Source organism: Lepisosteus oculatus, chromosome 8, assembly GCF_040954835.1.
Source record: "Lepisosteus oculatus isolate fLepOcu1 chromosome 8, fLepOcu1.hap2, whole genome shotgun sequence".
In the NCBI taxonomy this organism is placed as follows: domain Eukaryota; kingdom Metazoa; phylum Chordata; class Actinopteri; order Semionotiformes; family Lepisosteidae; genus Lepisosteus; species Lepisosteus oculatus.
In genome coordinates, this window is record NC_090703.1 from 6,725,485 (window position 1) to 6,746,119 (window position 20,635).

The 20,635-nt window shown below is 44.6% G+C and overlaps 1 protein-coding gene across 2 annotated transcripts; it reads left to right on the plus strand.

Annotated features, from left to right (window-relative positions):
• The first annotated feature begins 3,567 nt into the window (after window positions 1-3,567).
• On the plus strand, window positions 3,568-18,818 carry tnfaip2a (tumor necrosis factor, alpha-induced protein 2a). 2 transcript variants are annotated; one of them, XM_069193082.1, is made up of 12 exons: window positions 3,568-3,922; window positions 6,916-7,053; window positions 7,409-8,033; window positions 8,888-9,002; window positions 9,782-9,904; window positions 10,658-10,758; window positions 11,083-11,172; window positions 11,618-11,744; window positions 14,266-14,391; window positions 14,784-14,939; window positions 16,517-16,638; window positions 17,092-18,818. In XM_069193082.1, the coding sequence occupies exons 1-12, from the start codon at window positions 3,811-3,813 to the stop codon at window positions 17,246-17,248; spliced, it is 1,992 nt and encodes a 663-aa protein (XP_069049183.1). In that variant the 5' UTR covers window positions 3,568-3,810; the 3' UTR covers window positions 17,249-18,818. The 2 variants fall into 2 exon arrangements, with proteins under 2 accessions (XP_069049183.1, XP_069049184.1); XM_069193083.1 differs by lacking the exon at window positions 3,568-3,922 and adding an exon at window positions 5,914-6,015.
• The last annotated feature ends 1,817 nt before the right edge of the window (window positions 18,819-20,635 follow it).

Below are 20,635 nucleotides of genomic sequence, written 5' to 3' on the forward strand. Positions count from 1 at the left end.
TTGTTTTGTCATATAATGTAAAGGGAACTAGGCGCACCTGACTCACGCTGTATGTCAGAGAGTCTGATGAGAAACCAAAACCTCTGAAGGTGGCTTGACGAGAAACCGAAGTCTTGCTCTCCTGAAATTACTACGTGGAGACCTCTTCCTGCTGTGCTTGACCACCTTGTGCAAAGTGTCACACAGAGAGTAGCCAGCACTGCCGGACTAGGTACTGTCCCTGTTTCTCAGGGCCTGGGTCACATCTAACCCTTTGGCACCCCACAGCATGCAACATGCTCTTGGTTGGTAAACCAAACAAGAGCTTCAGACTCTTAAAGATACATATTGTTTGTGAATTATTGTCATTAAACTTACACAGGTGCATAGTATAATGAAAAGTGTTTCTCATTAGTCACTCAGGTGCAGTATATAAATAGGACAGAAGATAAGACAATAGACAGTTACACAATAGCAATAACAGTAACATGTAATAACATAACATAAATAACATGTAATCAAGTAATCAAAACTGTGCAAAATTCCGCAAACAGAGAAAATTTAATTCAAACCAAAATTGGGAAACTGCACTTTCGTAACGTCCGATCTGCGGAGCTTTGAGCTCTTTTCAATCCAGGGGCTTTCTTCATTCTCTCTGACCATGTTGGGACTGTACAGGGGCAGTACAGTGTTGCTGGAACCACTGCAGCACTGCCGGCAACTTTACGGTAGTGCCTCGTTCTGCTTTCGCTTTGTAACACTAGCAATGTTTCTTGAGCATACCTAGGGAAAAATATTTTTTAAATTCTCCTAATATGTCGGCATGTTCTGCATTTTCTCCTTTATAATAATAATTAATAATAATTGCTTACACTTATATAGCGCTTTTCTGGACACTCCACTCAAAGCGCTTTACAGGTAATGGGGACTCCCCTCCACCACCACCAATGTGCAGCCCCACCTGGATGATACGACGGCAGCCATAGTGCGCCAGAACGCTCACCACACATCAGCTATCAGTGGGGAGGAGAGCAGAGTAATGAAGCCAATTGATAGATGGGGATTATTAGGAGGCCATGATTGGTAAGGGCCAATGGGAAATTTGGCCAGGACGCCGGGGTTACACCCCTACTCTTTACGAGAAACGCCCTGGGATTGTTAATGACCACAGAGAGTAAGGACCTCGGTTTTTTACGTCTCATCCGAAGGACGGCGCCTGTTTACAGTATAGTGTCCCCGTCACTACACTGGGGCATTAGGACCCACACAGACTGCAGGGTGAGCACCCCCTGCTGGCCCCACTAATGCCTCTTCCAGCAGCAACCTTAGTTTTTCCCAGGAGGTCTCCCATCCAGGTACTGACCAGGCTCACACCTGCTGAGCTCCAGTGGGCTGCCAGTTGTGAGTTGCAGGGTGATATGGCTGCTTTATTCACCTCTTTCCTTCTCGCTTTTTGTTGTTTAATTTCCCATAAGGACGGAAAGTGTGCGGCGTGTCTGAAGCATTTCCGTGGCACGCCGCTTCAGTCCACGTTGTCGCGATGATTCGTACAATAAACACAAACGCCAAGAAAGGCCTGGCAGGATAATTGGGAAAGGAAGTCGTTCTTTTGCTCACTAGGTGAGAAGCTTTCCAAGCGAGTTACAATAAGCAGCATTGCATAACCCCCTGACACAGAGCTTGGCTATCTCACACCTCTAAACTGGAAGCAAAGCTCTTCAGTCCCCATTGTTCTCCTTTACCAAATATAATTTAAATATCAGTTCCAGGTTCATTTTTTCTCATTTTTTTCCTCACAGAAGAAATAACAAGCTTAATGAAAATGATGTAAGATATTAACAGAAGGGTTCCACCTGAGCAGCTATGACAGACACCCCGCCAGCAATATAAAAACATGTTCCTGGTTAACCATTTCATGAATATAACTCAAAATATTTTATTACTAAACGTGTCATGTATGCATTCTTTTCCTTTATTAAAAAGTGGAGCTGAACGGGGAAACAGTTCTTATTCTAGGATAAAAGAGCTCGCACTGCATAGAAACAAGGCTCTCCTAAGAATTTGAATTGAATATCTTATGACTGTGAAAAAATAGAGACTTGACACTTCCTGTAGGAAAATAGTTTTTAAAAATATTAGTCCCTGTAAAATATAGTGCTTCTGTTTGCTAAGTGTCCCTGCTTCTGCCTATCTTGTATTAGTACTTGAGCATGAACTAGCTTAATAAAATTTTTATTTCTGTTACTTTACATTATTATTCTAGTATCTAATGATTCTATTATTTCTATAACATTTTCAAAGTACATTTCATAACAAGATGACAAATAAATTGTAAAATCAACTCATAAGTACTTTTTGACAAGGTCATTTTAAACACGTTTTAAAGCAGGTTTTCAAAAGCTCCTGAGAAACCACTCCTGAATTTCTTTTGGAAAAAAGTTCTAGAGTATAGGGGCATTAGCGATTAGCATGCAAAAAGCCACAGTCATTTGATTAATGTACTGTATAATATTAAAAGAATAGCAGTGTTTAGAAGTCTCTGAAAACTGTATAACTACACAAGTTCTAGAGTCAAGATCACAAATCAGGAACTGCTTATGTTTTTGCATCTGTGATATTTTGTTCGCTATGCTTTACGTCTTCATCACGAAATCTCTGTCTCGGGGATACCTCTCATTTCACTTTAAACCGACATTTGCACTCTACATTTTGCAGTAAGAGTCAGCAAAATCATTTTCCTGTTTTGCAAGCTGAACCTACTGTATATTACTGTAGGTGAAGTTTAAAAAAGGATGAAGAAAAAAACAGGGTGGATCATTGCCGACATGAGTGGGATTCTTGGTCTGAGAGTTGACAAGGCCAGTACTGCTGCTGAGACTGTACCACTGCAACCGAAACGTTCTGTCCTGTTCAGCTTTGCCTATAGACCAGCCTAACTCAGGTATGAATTAGTTCTGTAAAGACATGCCCATACTCTCTCCTGGCTCACAGGACTGCCAGAGTCCAAACAAACCAGAGCCAACGCAATATCTCCCACACAGCAAGAACAGAAAGAGAAAGAAGCATCTAGTCTGAAATCACTTATTCTTGATGAGGAGCTTGATATGTTTATCTCTCACTATTTTACACACTGGGGCAGTCAAAAACATTTTTAACTAAGCTGAGGAAAAGAGGGACAACTGGGATGAATTTACAGCCATGTCCCACTGTATTCCTATATATTTGAATACTTTTTTAGAATGGTCAATTTATCTGTACGTCCAGCAGCAGCAGAGTACTACATGGATTCATGTAAACTTCTTTATCCATTTTAACACAAGGACACATGCTTTTCAACAACATTCATTGTGGTCCAATTATATTTGCAGTGCAAGTTTTGAATTATTAAGCAGACCGGAGAGGGCGAGAGAGTCTGCCAAAAAAGGTTAGTTAAATTAGATATAATCTGGCTGGGAGTTAATACGCTTGATCGGTTTCAACCACAACCTTCAGAGTACAGAAAAGACTTCAGTTCAGCCTCATTTCGTATTGACCTGACCTTCCAGTGACTGAGATGAGACAGTTCAGTGCAAAACATTAGAGCTGGCGGGGAAGCACAGAGTGAACAAATTCAGATCCTTTCACACAAGAGAGGAAAGGGAGGAGATTGGCGAAATAGCAACAGATTATTGATCTAAAGGCAAGGAGTGAGATGACAATGATGAAACTGGGGAATTGAAAGAGGGAAACTTCCCTTACAGGATGTCTGTGTGCATCCTTTCAGATCACGTGATATAATATGCAGCTAAGCAACGCACTCATGCCTGGACCAGAGCAGAGAACAGCACAGCCATGGAGACATCGCAGGACTCCAACATGCCACTGACCACACATCCCTTCATCGTGAAACCTGTGGAAAACACAAACTACACAAGCTTCTTCAACTGTTTCTTCCGGTGCAGAGGTAAGGTAAAAAAGCAATCTGAGAGCCATCTGTTCAGTTTTTACCGATGGTATGTTGCAGGAGAAGGCAGAAAAATGATTGAATTCATTTAAATGAAAAGAGTTAGATTTATATTGAGGTCCATGTACTGCCGATAATGCCGTCTTGAGGGAGGTTTGACTGTTTCGGGTGTATGTCATTTGTAATGGAGCGTGCCCAAAATTAAATAGCCTGTGTGCTCTATAATTCATGGAAGACAAGGAAAACATATGAACTGCAGTGAAATTGAAGTATTTAACTAGCTATCAAATACAATTCAGGGCCATGTTATTTTAGCGTTTTCAAAAGAATCTATATATTTGTCCTTCCATGCTAGATAGTATATTCGTAAAAATACAAGGTGATTGTTATTGATATCTGCTCTTGGCCACAATGTGCACCAGGTAATGATGCAGTTTATGTGATTACATTCCTACCCTGTCTGGTTTTTTAGTTTGATAGACCCTGCAATGCAATGCCACTTCATAGTCATTTTTTTCCTTTTTATTTGCACTGTTTTATTTATCTTTTTTTAAAGGTTACCAGGAAACCTATAGTCTGCTCCTTTAGAGTTAACACTTAACACTGCGTTGAACCATAATGTTGCTCAGCTACGCTGCCCTCCATGGGCCGAATGCTGAATTGCTGTGATTTGTGCTTTTTTTGTGCATATTTGTAAATGAAATCCCTTAGTCATTGCTGTTTTTTTAGGACAGTAAAGCAAACCCTGTGCTAATATGCGAGTATCAATCTCTTTCAAAGCTATGCTACCCATCAATTACCTCAGGTTTCCACTCAGAACTAAACCCGGACTTCACCCACTGAGCTTTGGGTTAAATCTGAGAGATTTTCGGACAACTCCTATCTGCAATTGCTGTATTTTCTTCCTGAACAGCCTCAGTTTCCACTGCAGCATGGCTGCAAGAAAAGCAAAAGCAGAGAACATCACGACACCTCGTTTTAAAGTCATTGAAGGTCTGTCAGCATGATGTCGTTTCTTTTAATCAACCCGAAACACCCTGGGTTGTCCACTGTTATTGTAAGAATGTTGTGACCATCAGGGATACTGTCTACCACAGACAGGCACCTCCAAGTCATTCTAATGAATACTGTAAACTAACACTGGAAAGAGACATGAATAACCAAGCAAAGGGCTGTCACGAAGATGCCGTGGGGCTTTATTTAAATTAGATGTTGTCAAGGGAAAATAACAAATGCCTAATAATAAATTCAGAACTTGAGCTAGATACAATCCCAGGGTCTCTGAACTGCCCTCACACCAACCAAAACAAACACACTATCCAGGTCATTCAACCATCATCGTGCGAATGTATAACAAAGTACAAACACTTGTCCAGATCAATGCAAACATTAGTCCGGGAGCTCACCAAGGTTTGCTGTTCCCAAAACATCACATTTTAGCCTTCTTCTTAACTTGGCGGCGTCGTAGTCACCTTTTCACTTCAATAATATATTCATGCCTCGCTCAACTGGGTACAAATCTTCATTTTTCCGTGCAACAGAACCTGCAGCGCATGCGCAGTACGCCTTCAAAAATCAAGATTAGTAACAGGCTGTTTATTAAGAGATTAAACATTACTTCCCTTCTGATTAGGACACACATCTAGCGCATATCAGGGGGGGACAATTGAACGATCTCCCGCTGACAATCAGTAATTCACTACATTGCTCAGGCAGTGAAAAACTTCCTCTGGAGTCTGGGCGCTCCCGTAGGAAAACGGTATCGGACAATACCCGGGGAGGTATCTTTTTTTTTCCTTCCTTTTTTTAATTACAATACAGAGTACAATTACAATACATACATAATATTCATACGAAACAAAATAATACCAGACTGTCTTGAAATGACCGACATTGCCTAAAACAAAAGTATTTCTTCACTTCAACGCTAGCAGTGCGGCTGTGCCGCTCTGTCGGGAAAATCCCACAGTCTGCTGCTGACGTCACCGATTTCGACACGCGCTCCAGAACAGCTCTTAAAAATATAAGATGCACAGACATCTGAGCCACAGCAATTTGAGCAGGACGTCTGCTGGGACGGACTTTTCTTTAGTGTGAGTCGAGCTCTTCGTATCGTATTTGTATGGCAGAAGACGGTTTGCAAAGCAAAGGGCAGCAATTAAACCTTAAATCTTTCGAAATAGTAAATCAGCCTCACTAAATAACATGTCGTGAACTAGCCAGAACTGAAGCTTAGTAGCTATATTAAGTATATATATAGATAATGTTCCCGTTTTATGAAGTCTTTTAATGCCACTCGGTGATGAAGAAGATCGTATTTGTGACTGTGAATACTACAGTATGTGACTTTCTTGTGCAGAAGACGTTATAACATTTCTCTCATCCTTCGGAGGTTTTTCATGTCCGTTTCTCGATGTGGTTGTTGTTGAACAGGGATGTTCCCTGCCAGTGCATGTGCTGTTTATATACAGTAGTAGTTTGAGCGCATTTGTTGTTTTTTTATCCTGTCGCTGACAGAGCACAGAAGGAGCTATTTGAGTAATTTGCAAACATCTGTACAAAACCGTTACATTCTAGCTATCGGTGTGTTAATATTTGTGGGATTGCTTTAGTTTTGAAGTACTTAATATGCGTTTATTAGTGTTTGAACATTTACATGTAACAAACCATAAATCTTAACTTTTATTATTAAATAGAAGAATTACTGTACGAAGCTCTGAATGACTGGATTTGGAACCTTGTGGTTCAAAGAAAAAGTTTTGTGTTACATACACTATCTGCATAGTTAGCTAAATCATTTAACAGTGTGACTGAGGTATAGCATACTCTATTGTATGTGAAATTGACGCACATGTTGACAATGCTGTTTTCAGATTGTGCTTACCACACAAAGGTGGATGACCGTATTTCTGCCGTGTTAAGAAAATATATCCTGTAAGCTGCATGTGTGTCTTGTATGAATTACGTAATGTTGATGTGTTGTTTTTGTTCAGGTAAGAAAGAAATGAGAGGTCTGGGAACACACTCCAATGGTGGTGTGAAGAACAAAACCCACATCAAGATGCCTTTCCACTTCCGCAAGAACAAGAATAATAAAAATGAGCCAGTGGTGGAGCCAGATCTCCCTCCAGGTACACTGATACGCCCATCTCTCTCTCCCCCATCTCTCTCCCTCATCTCTCCCATCCCCATCCCTCTTTCTCTCTCTCCCCATCTCTCTCCCTCATCTCTCCCATCCCTCTTTCTCTCTCTCTCATCTCTCCCCCATCTCTCTCCCCCATCTCTCCCCCATCTCTCTCCCTCATCTCTCCCATCCCTCTTTCTCTCTCTCCCCATCTACCTCTCCCTCATCTCTCCCATCCCTCTTTCTCCCTCCCCCATCTATCTCTCTGTCATCTCTTCCCCATCTCTCTCTCTCTCCCTCCCATCTCTCCTGTCCTTGCCTGCGAGGTCTTCCTCAAACTCGTTCCTCTCGTGTCTCCTCAGCGCCCGTGTTGAGCTTCGAGGAGAACCTCGCGCAGTCGCGGTTGGCGGAAGCCGGCCTGCAGCTGGTGGCCCGGGAGGAGCAGCTGTGCGGCCAGGGGGACGAGGCGGCGAGGGAGAGGCTGGGGCAGGACTACGACAGGCTGCGCCTTCAGATGTGGGAGGTGGTGATGGCGTCGCTCAGCCTCGGGGACGGGGAGCTCGAGAGGCTGAGGTCGGCGGTCGAGGCCATCGCGCACCAGGAGGAGCAGGACAGGCGGTGGAAGGAGGAGAGTCAGAGAGAGGCGCCGAGCTGGAGGCCGCTGCGGTGCCGCAGCACGCACGACCGCCAGCTGTGGCAGATAGTGGAGAGCCGGATGGACAGTACGGAGGAGGTGAACGGGGCGGCTAACCTGTCCTCCTCTGTGAAGAAGGAGGTCTTCAGGCTGGGCAAGCGCCTGAAGGACGACCTGCTGACGGTGGCGCGTCGCGTGAAGGGCTGCTACCCCCAGGAGTTCGACATCTGCAACACTTACGCAAGGTTATACCATGCAGCCTTCTCCATCCAGATGAGGAACCTGACGGAGTTCACGCTGGACCACGAGGACTGCAGCTACCTCCTGTGCTGGATCCACAATTACTATCCCAAGTAAGTGCCATGGATCCAGTATTATTATCCCAAGTAAGTGCCATGGATCCAGTATTATTATCCCAAGTAAGTGCCATGGATCCAGTATTATTATCCAAAGTAAGAGCCATGGATCCAGTATTATTATCCAAAGTAAGCTCCATGGATCCAATGTTATTGTTCAAAGTTAGTGCCGTGGATCTACTGTTATTACTTATTAAAGTAAGTGCCATGGATCCAGTATTATTATCCAAAGTAAGCGCCATTAATACAGTATTATTATTCAAAGTAAGTTCTACAGAATTGCAACACGGGCTCCTCAGGGCTGTGCATGCTAGAACTGCACATTAAAGAGTTCACAGCTCTACGACATGCACATGTATGTATGTATGTCAATTACAGCAATCACAAAAGCTGATTTGCTACTTAATCAAATGTTTCTGCACGTTTTTCTCCTTGCAATACCAGACAGGCAGAGATTGTTGTCGATGGTTGGTAATACTTCATGTCATCCAGAACAAAACTCAGTCTGAGTGGTGAAGTCCCGTCTTTCTTTGAATCCGTGGCTGCTGCTGGGCTTTTCTGTTTGTTTTAAAGTGGTAGAGACTTGTTATTAAGCTTTTTATGTAGATTATTTAGGTTTTAGAAGTTCAAGTATTTAGTATTTAGTTTGAGTATCTACTGTAGTTTTATTCTGCTTAAAATGCTAGACTTGGGAAATCCTCAGAGTGACTTCTTTGGTGCTGTGATTTGCCATGAACTTGTCATAGGTGTTGTTGCGTTTCTTTTTAAAGCAGTATTTAATCGGTTTTCAGTCTTTTCGTAAAAACACCATCCAGTACAGTAAATACAGGATGTGTCTGTGATTCTTTCAGCAATGTGCTCAAGAACAAAGAGCTCCAGGCTGATATCAACACTGAGAACCTGGAAGCTCTTCTTCCTAAGGAGACATTAACACAACTGGAAGAGCAGTATTTTGCTTACAAACAGGTAGGTCAACTTCTGGTGAGCGAAAATCTAATTTTTCTGAGTACAGTTCACTCCCATTATTTATAAAAATTCATATTTTTTGCTGAAATACCCTTTCTTTTGCCATTTAAAATGAGATTTGGAAAAGGCGATGGAATTGTAAAAGGTTGAACCAGATTTGTCAGCATCTGTGTCGCTCCTCTCCAGCAGGCAGGCTCATCTTTCCCAGAAAGAAAAACTGTAACAACATAAACAATGTCACAAATTAAGGACAGGAAAAATAACATACAGTTAAACTGTGAAATCAATATTAGAAATAATACACAATCATTGAAAATTATTACAATGATTACATTTTGTGAATTAGACCATTGTTAACAGTGCATTATTAGAAATCCAAAGATCACTGCTTTTCTTTTGTTGCAATATCGTTCATGGCCTGACATCTGAATTATGACAATTTCGTGGTCGACAATGTGTCACAGCTTAGTAACCGGCACTTCATTTCAGTGCTCTGACAAGAATCAGCCCCCTGTCTTTCTTCTTTCAAAGAGATGACGTTCACACCCCCTGCTGACAAAGTGTTCTGTATTGTCCCATTTGTTTCTGAAACACTTTAAATCCTTTCACGTGCTGCTTAATCATTGATACGGGCCTAATGTCATGAAAAGTGGCTCAGAGATGCGTTTAAATTTTAACGTTTTAAGTAGGAAACTTTTAATGAACGAGTTTCCTCTTTTTTTTTGTGAAACGGGGGCTCCTCAGGGTGGCCGGAAAACTGAATTGCTTTTTTTCTGCAGAGTCAGATCAGCAAATGGACTTTGAAGGCTCTGCAGACCGAGGAGGAGAAGTGGATGAAAGGAGTGACTCCTGAGCTGACAGATGGGCATTACTTCAGCGAATTACCCATTGACATAATCCAGGTATTGAACACACATCTTTGTTGGAGGAGTCTGCTGTGACTCTTTAAGTGGCTCTGTGTGCCTAATTCACTGCGCCATTCCTTCTGTTATATGGTCTTGTTACTCGTCAGCTTGTCAAAAAGTGACCATGATCTTTGTAGACTCTAAAACGGATAACCATTCTCGGCACTATGAAACGCACGTCACCCTCTCTGAATTATTTATGAGCCAATGGCAGATGGACCTGAACACACTAAAACCCCACTCAAATGCTGAAACGCGGTTAGAAAATGACTTTAGGAAACATCAGTTGGAGGCTTGACTGGTGAAGGTGCTCGCTTGTGTGCAGGTTGAGCTCTGTGATCCAGGGTTCGAGTCTGGGCTATGTCACTAGCAGACTGTGATGAGGATTTGAGCTGACAGATTTGAGCTGTGCAACAAGAGCTGACGCACAATTGGCTGAGTTGCGTTGAGGGTTGATGGGTGAGTCGGCCACGGTTCTCTGGGCTCTCAGCTACACAGCGCCCCCTGTGGCCTCCTGCGTGCTTACAGAATGTGGCACCGTCAGTGAGGGACACCTCTCCTCCAATCAGCGCTGAACTTCCTGCTTGGGGCTGCACCGACAGTGACCTATTGGAAAACGAGCAGCTCAGTGTCAATTGGGACTACACTTCCTCTTACTCCCCGTGCATGAGTACAGCGCTCAAAACAATGTGGGGAAAAGCTATCGGCGAAGAAAATATTTGTCAAGCAGTTTGCACTTCTGTCTCGCAGCTTATAGATGGAAGCGCGAAGGAGGCCAAGGAGATTTCCGATGAAATATTTGCGGCCCTGAAGAGCATGCTCATGACTGAGCTGGAGAGCTTCTTCATGAGGTAAGAGGTTATAAGACGGAGATTTTCACGTGGAAGACAGCGTATATTTAATATTTACAGGCGCATTGCGGGCTGTTGCACATTCCAGCCTAACAGCATTACGAGACCGGGGTGTCATTATCTGTGAAAGTAATAACAGGGACATGGTCCCATTTCCACGTCTATCAGATTTCATTACTCTGTGGTGTCCAGTTTAGTGATGCAATGACTTGAATGGGCCAGCTAACCCTATATCAGACCTTATTCTTCTCAAGCATGCACGCATTGTATCGTACGTCCACAGTAATGAAATGGAGACTGATGGTGTTTAATGTCCTGTTTCAGCTATAAGAAATATTTAGAAGACGTTATGAAAGGAAAACAGGATAATTCGAAGTTTGTAAAGGCTAACCTGTTGAGCATTAAACAGTTCAGGTAAGTTTTCTGTTCATTAGAATTAAAAAAAAAAATCTTGAACTTTTGCCATGTTTACTTATGGGCGATAGCAGTTGTTAGAGAAATATTGAATGTGGTGATTTTTGTGTGAAGGTCTAATTCTTTCGAGATGATGGCAAAGCAAACTGGAAAGTAAAAAAATTCCAGGAAATCTTCCAACGTACTTTTCTACAAAGCAGAATAGAAGGGATATGACTCAGTGGGGTGGGGACTGATTGGAAGAGAATCATTTATTTCAGTGAAAGCTGCAACAAAATGTCAGTACTTGTGTCATCTTGGTTTGATGTTTCAGAAGTAAAAGAGCAAGCAAAAAAGTAACAGTTATGCAGCAGTGGAACTAGTTTATTCACAATGCAGATGCAAATCATGCCCTCACAGTGTAATGACATTTGCATAACTGTAATGATCTTCTTTTGTTTCTCAGGGAATATGTTGCTAAAAACAGTGAATTCTTTAAAGATGGAAGTGAAGAAAGGTGCATTTTGACACTGAAGCACCTGGAGGACAGTGGATATAGATACCTAATCGGCATCATGCAAAACTCTATCAAGGTACTTGAGCTGCTGTGCGACACAATCTCTGCTGTCTCCAGGATGGTGGCAGCAGTTTGAAATATCTTTACAAATATGGAGCGCTCTGTGGTTTCGAATCTGTTGTGCTCTGTTGGTTGTTGTGAACTTCTACTGTATTGATGCAAAGGCTCTTCGTGAGCATGTCATGTAGTTCTATTGAAGAAGAGCTTCTGTTCACTGGTGTTGTCATGTAAACTGGACACCAGCTGTCAGCGTTCCTCCTATTTTTAGGACACTCGTCTAATTACATCATTGCACAATAGCAGGGTTCTGATCTTATTTTTAGTTCCCAGACCTTTATAGCTGGAATTTCACAGTACTTTTGCAGTCTAGTGAGCTATTTCAGTCTTGTAAGTGTAAGGGGAGCTGGTCCAGTCTCCCGTGAAGCGTAGTTCAGGACCCTGTGCAGACGGTATAATCCGGATGTAAGTGGAGAAGGACAACAGGGAAGAGACGTAGAGGATCAGGATGGGTTGACAGACAGGGGGGCGTGAGGGCGGTGACCCGGTGCTCCGGGGGCGTGGTGCAAGGAAAACGGATCCAGACAGTTCAAAGGGTGAATCCGGGACACAGTTCAGAGTCCAGAAATCGTGGGATCCATCCGAGACAGGCAAAGTTAAAATCCGGATCCGGAACAGGAACAAAGTATTAAAACCAGAGTAACGGGGCCAGGCGCTCTGAGCCCCGGTCTCAGACGGTCAGGACGCCGTGATGAAGGCTATGTCATCGGGTCTCTCCTGGACCCGCTGGTGGGCGGGCTTCCGGGCGTCCATCTCCCAGTGCTGAGCCAGGAATAACTGGAGCGCCAGGCTTAAATAATGACCGACAAAACAGGAGGCAGGTGAACGTGATCAACTATAAAACGAAAGGGTCGGAGCGCCCTTAAGAGGAGGGATGACGATCGCGACAGTAAGAGGCTGCATTTTCATGAGCAGGATAATGTTTCTTTAGAATGCTTGGTATTCCATTCCAATAAAGTGCGTTCTTCATGTGAACAATCTAAAAGCTACATCGTCTGGGCACTTTTACTTTACAGTCTTTCATAGTAAAACCTGAGGTGGTCTTTTACACTCATTGTGAAATCTCTCTGAAACGTTACCAGGAGAACTGAAGTGTGGCAGGTTTATAAATATCTTTTTTGGGAAAACTTTTCTCCACATCAAAGGCCCTCCCTTCGGTTCCCGAAAATGCCTGCGTTTTGTTTCTGGATTGTGCTGCTTGGCTGTTCTCATCCTAGGTGGCTGCTGTCCTTATGGCTGCAGAGGCTCGGAGAAAAGCTGCTGCTGTGTCTCGGATCAAATTGCAGGGTTTTTATTTTTCCGTTTCAAGCTGCTAGCACTAATGAAAAACATTCGCCAGAACCACGCTACGCTAGGCAGAAGAACCCATTCTTTCCAGAGTTACAACTTAAGAGGCATAAGAAAGTTTCATTTTCCTTGCACATTGAGAAATTATCATTGAGACAGAGCAACCAGCTCTCAGGGGGCAGAGGTACTTTGGAGAATGAGGCCGAAAAGCCAGTGTTTCTATGCCACCTAATGTTCATGCACTTTCACAGAGTTCTCCAGACTGAAACAGCAGTTCCAAATGGAAGAATTGTGACTTTTCCTCTACATCATTTCAGCTGGCTAGCAAAACCTTGGCAACCTCAGACTCTCAAGGGCCTCTCTCGGTATTTCCAAAGGGTTGTGTAAGAAAGTTTGGCCCATGCACATGCCCTTCACACATGAGAATCTGGGAGCACTTAAGTTATCTGACAGTGTAAAAGATCCTTGAAGAATTTGTTTATGGTGGCTGTGCATCCATTACAGAACCATAAAAATGTCTTTCACATTCCCATAGATCAGTTCTTTAAATTCAGTATTTTTTTAGGTCTTTTACCTTTCTGTGTTGAAAATGAAGATGATTTTGTTCTAAAACCCTGGGATGGTTCTTCTGTCATCGCAGGGGTCTGCTGTTGCTATAGCTTTGTGACAGCAGTAGAGTGACGTACACAGTGTTAAGGAGGGGGATAGTATTGCAGGGCAGCCTTCCTAGTCTGACCTTCTTAAATTGTGCAGAAGAGAAACTGGTCAGCCGCAAAAGGAGTTAGATCTTCTCTGTGGCAGACTTCAGTGGCTGTCGCACATGGTTTGTTGGGTGAGGTTAATTTGTGTGAAATGCAGTTAAGTAGTGTTGTCTTTACAGCACTTAAATTCCTCACAGGCTTCGTGGATAAAAAAGTAGCTATTCTTCCTGAACAGCTGTACACTATTCTTCCTGTACAATCTGCAAAAAAAACTTAGCAAGATCTATTTGCCAAACATTGTTGTGTGATGTGTATCCTTATTGGAATCCTGACCAGCGACTGGGAACTGATATAATTAGCTGTTGAGTCCACAGGGCACTTTCTCCTGATCTCCCCTTTGCTGGGATGGCACTGACCGCTCTGACCTCACATGCACAGCATGGCTTGCGATTAATTGTTTCAAGATTCCTCTCCCTGTGTCCCTCTCCCCAGAGTCTGCACCGGGACGTGGGTACCACGGCCTGGCTCAGCTGCAGCAAGCAGGTGATGGACAGTCTGCTGCACAAGGTGGAGGAGCTCCTGCAAGGGCACAAGGACATGTCCCCCGAGACCTTTCAGGTACGCCGCTTGCTGGCCGTCCCACGTTTCTGCTCCTCAAGCAGGTAGGGCGCTTGCTCAGAATCAGGCAGGTCTTGCCTAGTTTCCCTAGAGAAACAGGCCAGAGGCAGGTTCTTCCACCAGGTGCGACGTAGTTCAAGTTTTTAAAATGCACTTTAGGGTGGGGAATTGCTAGATCATGTTTTTCCATGTCGGGAGCTGAACTGGACAGCAGGAGGTTATTCCAAATGCCTCAGTGCCCGAGCAGAAAGCAAAGCAGTCCACCAGGTCGCAGGCAGTTCAAGCTGAGCCAGAAACGGAGGAAGGTACACGGAGCAGCTCGAGGTGCTGCGATTGCGGCGCCAGCCATGTGGAGAAGCCGGGCTCAGCTAGCGTGTCCCCCTGTTGTGCAGGAGCTGGTGGGCCGGCTGCACATGGCGTTGATCGTGGAGTACTGCAGGAGGCTCATGAAGCATAAGCTGAAGCTGCGTGACGAGGCGCAGCAGAGGACCGCGGCCGATCGGATCTGCACCGACTCCAGGAAGCTGCAGTGCCTCTTCAAGGAATACGTGAGTGTGGCCGACCGGACTGGACCTGCTCAGGGGAGCGTGCCTTCTGTCTTGCACACTTCGGGGATTTTTTCTCCAGGGAGACACAGAGACAGGGAGAGAAGCTTGGGGTCAGAGCGTAGGGTCTGCCATTGTACGGCGCCCCTGGAGCAGTTGGGGTTAAGGGCCTTGCTCAGGGGCCCAACGGAGTAGGATTCGTCTGCCGGCCGCGGGATTTGAACCGGCAACCTTCCGGTCACAGGCGCAGATCCTTAGCCACAGAGCCACCGCTCCGCCCCAAATTAGAAGTGTAGAATTCCAAGTGTGGCACGGTGCGGCACACTGGGGAGAATTGGGAAGTGTAGGCAGAATCTTTCCGGCCACAACACCGAAACTCAGCGCTGCTCGGAGGAGAGGCGTGGCCAGCGCACACGCTGCAAGCCCGCAAGAGCCCAGGAGGTCACTGTGGGGTCGCTGTGTCACCAAGAACCACACGAGCCCAGGCCAGCTAGTCCCACCCTCCACCCTCGGTGGCCACATCTGGGTCCCCACATGGGGAATCCTAGTCGCAGTCCGCTAGTGACCCGAGCCAGAATCAAGCCCACTATCACTGAGGTCAGCCTACACTCCAGTCAGCACTTTTGCCTGTTGATCCACTGGCTGAACCCAGGGCATTTTAAGACAAAATCACCTATCAGTTTGTTAAATCACAGATTATACATTTATCCAGCTATTGTTGGCGTATGTTTCTGGTTTCTGTCAGATATGTGAAATATGGAATGAGATTCTAAATTTAGCAGAAGGATGACATAATACCATAAGACTGAAATAATTATGAATTGTTTTGCTTTAGAAACCAAACCTGACCTCTTCGTTTAGAAAGGGTCAGTGAGACACAATACCGGTTTGCTTTTTACATTAATGGAAAAAAACATTACATCCGTTCCTTACTGGCGTGGATTCAGAAAGTAAGGCTTTTTACCACTAATGCAAATACTGGGTGTGTTCCCGTCAAAGCTGTTGCTTTTTCCAGTAACTTCTGATGCTGACAGGCACCAGAATAAAAAGCTCAATCTGCTCCTTTGATTTCTCTTCTAAGCCCCGTGTTTTTGTTTGACTGCCGAGCATTTAGTATTTCTTTAGATTGGCATTGTCTGTACCTTCTTTCTTGAAGGAACCCCAGGTTTTGGCTTCAAACAGCATGGTGAGGTAGCCTGTCCCACACTCCCACAAGCCTTTGTGTAAAGAAGTGCCTCCAGTTCTTAGTTTTGACTGCGCTACCCTTTATTTTCCCCCCTCCGTCCTTTGGTTCACATTTAACTTCTAGTTCCAGCGCAGCAATATCTTTTATGTAACACCGACCACAATCACGCAGGTTTTCCTAAATGAGATTGTGTTTTATTGCTAGCCTTTAGCCTTCCACCCTTGTGTTATTTTTCAAGTGTCTGTCAATGTGGCAGTAATGCGTGTGGAAGACAGCTACAGTACATGTGCACTCGGACCTCAGGCTCTGACCCATAGTGCCCCGTTACCTGCTGCATGGTGACGTCGCGTGTAAGGAAGAAAAATGTCTCATGTGCTTCTTTGCTTTCGCGCAGGGGTCAAAAGATGAATGGCTCAACGAGGTTCTGGGCAGAATCGCGGAAGTCATCAAGCTTCAGGACTTGAGCACAATTCAGCTGGAGATCGCCACCCTGGCCAGGGATTACCCAGACATCAGGTGAGGCTGGGGAGGTGTCTCTGTGTCTCTGTGTGTCAGTTTCAAAGAGTGGAAAACCACAGATCGCATTTCAGTTAGGGTGTGCTGCCCTGATTCATCTCCAGACATGTTTGTGCCACAGGTTTAGACAAAAGCCTGTCGTGAGAACTTTGTGCCATTCACATGGAAACCACAATGCATGGCATCCTCCCCTACCTGCAGAGGATCGGTGGTTTTGATGTAAATGCGATTAAATCTAATGAGCAAAGGGGTTTTCATAAATACAGTGTGTAGGAATTCATCATTTAAAATGCTAGGCAGTGGGTGGCAGTCGATGAGGGCTTTGTGATAAAGGGCGGAGAGAAGAAGAATGACTTTTTGAAGATATCAATTCCAGGGGGATAGCGGGGATCAGCAGCCATCCTTTTCTTCTCTTTGACTCTCTCTGTGTCCCCCCCCCCCTCCCCTCCACAGTGAGCGCCACGTGGCTGCTTTGCTGTACCTGAAGGCCAACCTCTGCAACAGAGACATCAAGACCATCAAGAGCAGCCTGACAGAGACCAAGCACGCCATCTGCAGCAGCGAGTCCAAGCCTTTCTTTTCCAAAGTAGTGTTAAAAAAACTGTTATGAGCTCCACTGGGGGCCGGTGTCTTTCATATGGAGCCTGCATGAGTCGCTGTGCTCTACACCACGGCCCAGGGCCTGTAAGAGACCAGGACAGCCCCTGTCTCTGGCTCTGTGCACTGCATGTGTCCGCACAGATTTCGGTTCTGAAACCACACTCGGCTGAACAGGCTGTTAACTCACATGCTTCTCATGCCTTGGACAAACCTCGATCCCTTGAACATTCTCACAGCTAACTTTCCCTGTGGCACTGTTACAAACTGGTCCTTTTTAGCTTTGGTTCATTGTTATCATCACAGAGTTTTGGAATAGCTGAGCATTGGAAATAATAATCAATGAAATAGTAATAAGAAAGCAAAAACCTACGCATGTGTCGGCGATAAACAACTATTAAACCCGTGAACTCGAAAAGAGACGTCACCAATAACACAAGCTTTAATGCAATCCACTTTAGTTCACACCTGAAGAAGGCTCCACAGCGGAAACATTGTGTTTCCTCTCTTCTGTTTTTAGTATGGAATAAACCTATTACTTGTTCCTTTGCAGCCTACGCATACGGACGCAGCTACCCACCTGAACCACTTTAGTCCAATGCTACTTCTGTGTGTTTAGTGGCAGCCAGTACAGAAAACGCTTGTTACAGACATTCTGTTTCTAGGTAGGAGTAAATGTTACCGTATTTTACAGTGATATCTAGTTTCCAAGCATGTGATATTGAGCAGAGAACTTGGGGAACTCTGTGTGCACAAACCTTCCTGCTTCTGCTTGAGAATGTAAGTGTTAAGCTGGATTCAGCACTTTCTATTCTGTGGTAGTGGTATTCAGATGGGGTTGAGCAAGTCTGCTGTCAACGCCCTTGAAAACCAAACTAGATTCCTAGTTTTTTTTAAGTATGTTATTTTCAGTTAAAATGCTTTTTGAATCTGAATATGTCTGTGAACCTTTGTGTGATTCAATAGTTCTTGAGTGTTGTTTATGTATATTTGTAATGACAATGTACAGTGGACTGTATGTAATGTGTAGTGGACTTAATCCCGGTTAAGACTGTGGTGAGCAGGCACTGCTTTACACAAAGGGTGGTGGGTGTCTTGAACTTGGGTCATATTGTCGATTTCTTGAGAAACCTTCAAGAAATGTCTGGATGTGGACCTTGGATCAAAAACTTACTCACCGGCCAAGCAAGGAGTAGATCACGTCGGCTGCTCTTGTTTGCAAAGCCAGCAGCCATATCGCCATCATAGTCCCCATTTACCTGTAAAGGGCTTTGAGCGGAGTGTCCAGAAAAGTGCTGTATATACAGTATGTAAGAAATTATTAAATATCATTATTATGATAATTACCTTAGCACACTTGTACTGTTTCTCAGATGGGAAAGGCTTTACATGATTTCAAAGACAAGACTCTCCCTGGACCACTGCCTGTGCAGACGTTTTTGTTACTGTTACCAGTTCTAAAGCAATGTAAGCAACGATGTGCTCTGTTGTTACTGAAGATGTGCAGTGTTATACGACATGTACTGTATATATTTTATTTATGTCCATCTTTTTTATTATCAAATAAACAGTTTAAATGTCCAGTCTCGAATGAAAGAAGACCTCCCATCCTCTTGTCTGCTGTGCCTCTGCTGGTGCTTATTCTTTGTGAGTTAGCAGCGATGACAAACCAGTGCTGCATCGTCTGAAAGCCCTCTTCCTATCCAGTGACGGACAGATCTCATAGCTGCTGCCGAAAGACCTGCTGTTTGCACTTCCACTCATCGGTCTTGTGATGCGGATGAAGTCGATGGGCAATTTGCTTTCCGTTGCTTTTAAACCCCACTTTTTTTTTAAACCGTGACACTCCAGGGGTGTTCAGACACATAGTGTTCAGACACATAGGGGTTTGATGTGTCTGGAGACGAACGTCAGGGGGAACACGCACAGTGGGCATGAACAGTGATCCGGTGCACAGGGGAAAACTCAGAAGGTGACCAAGTCCAATCAGATCCAAAAGGGATAATCGGGGATGCAGTCCGTGATCCGAGAAGATGAGATCACTTTATTGGCCATATACGATTTCTTGTATTAAGAATTTGTCTGGTGATCCCAAAAATGAACGCAATTAAAAAAGATGTGGTAAAAGCGTAGTAAATCACTGGGGGGGTTAAAGCCACAGTAAAAGTGTCACTATGTTAAAATCAAAAGGAAAAGGTGCAAAGATATTGCATGTGTGGTAAATCTTCGTAGGGGAAGATTGTTGATTGTTGTTGGAAACCCATCAGGATAGGCTGAGCTGCTATGCTGCGCCCCTAACCCGTTGTGTCCAAGGTCTGGAACCAGTCCTGCCCCCTTCCTCCACTGCAGCAGCTCTCCTCCTCCTCCTCACTGTTCCCACTGTCTAACACTGCTGTCCACCAGTGGACAGGACAGGACGACCCCCGGATGAGGTTTTAAGAGGACAGATTATTCCTGAGGATTCCTGACCTTGCCTAGCTCTTGCAGTGTGTTAGCCTGGGGGGCTTGTGATCAGCTGGGAATCTCCTGAGTGTCTTGTGCTTCTTTGCTTGTCAGAGAAACTGAATTCTAAAATGGACACAGGGTAAATCTGGTTTATCATTCTAAAGCAGATGTTCATAACATTTATTTATTTTTAGTCCACAGTCATGTCCTGCAAAATTAAATTTCAAAAAGTATGGAATGCTCCTGAATGGGAGACCTCCTGGAAAAGCTTTGATTGCTGCTGTAAGAGGTGTTAGTGGGACCAGTAAGGGGCACTTACCCAGCAGACTGTGACTATGCCCCAGTATAGTGATGGGGACAGTATACTGTAAAAAAGGTGCCGTCCTTTAGATAAGACAATCATTTTTATTATTAGTAGTAGTATCAGTATATACCAGTCATCGGCTGACTGCTCCCAAACTAATATCTGGAGTGGAGACAGCATCCCCTCTTTCTTTCCTTTGAAAGACCACAGCTCCGTGCCCAGCCGAAGAGCGATTGGCGTTGGCGTGGGCGTGACAGTGCTGATGTGTCGTGCCCTGGACTGGAGCTCCCCGGGCTGTGAGACTGTTGGCACCCACGCAGCCAGCAGAGCGACGGGAGCCCCAAGACCGCTGTGTTCACTCTCTCGGACAGCCGCAGAGCTCGCCCCGATCCCTGCCCGAACCCTGCAGTCTGCAGTGTGATCTGGCACACCTTCCCACAACAGCACAACGGGCCACAGCTGAAAACAGGGCTTGAAAAGCCTTGCATGTTGGCCGGAGTTTAAATCCTGAATATATATGCCTACTCAGACATGTCTCTCTGTTCTCCAAATCAAAATGTCCTGCACTTACTGCCTTGATGTAATTTTGTAACTCTGTTTCCCTTTCCACTAGTATATAACATTTCCCGACTCGGCATTCAAACCCAAACT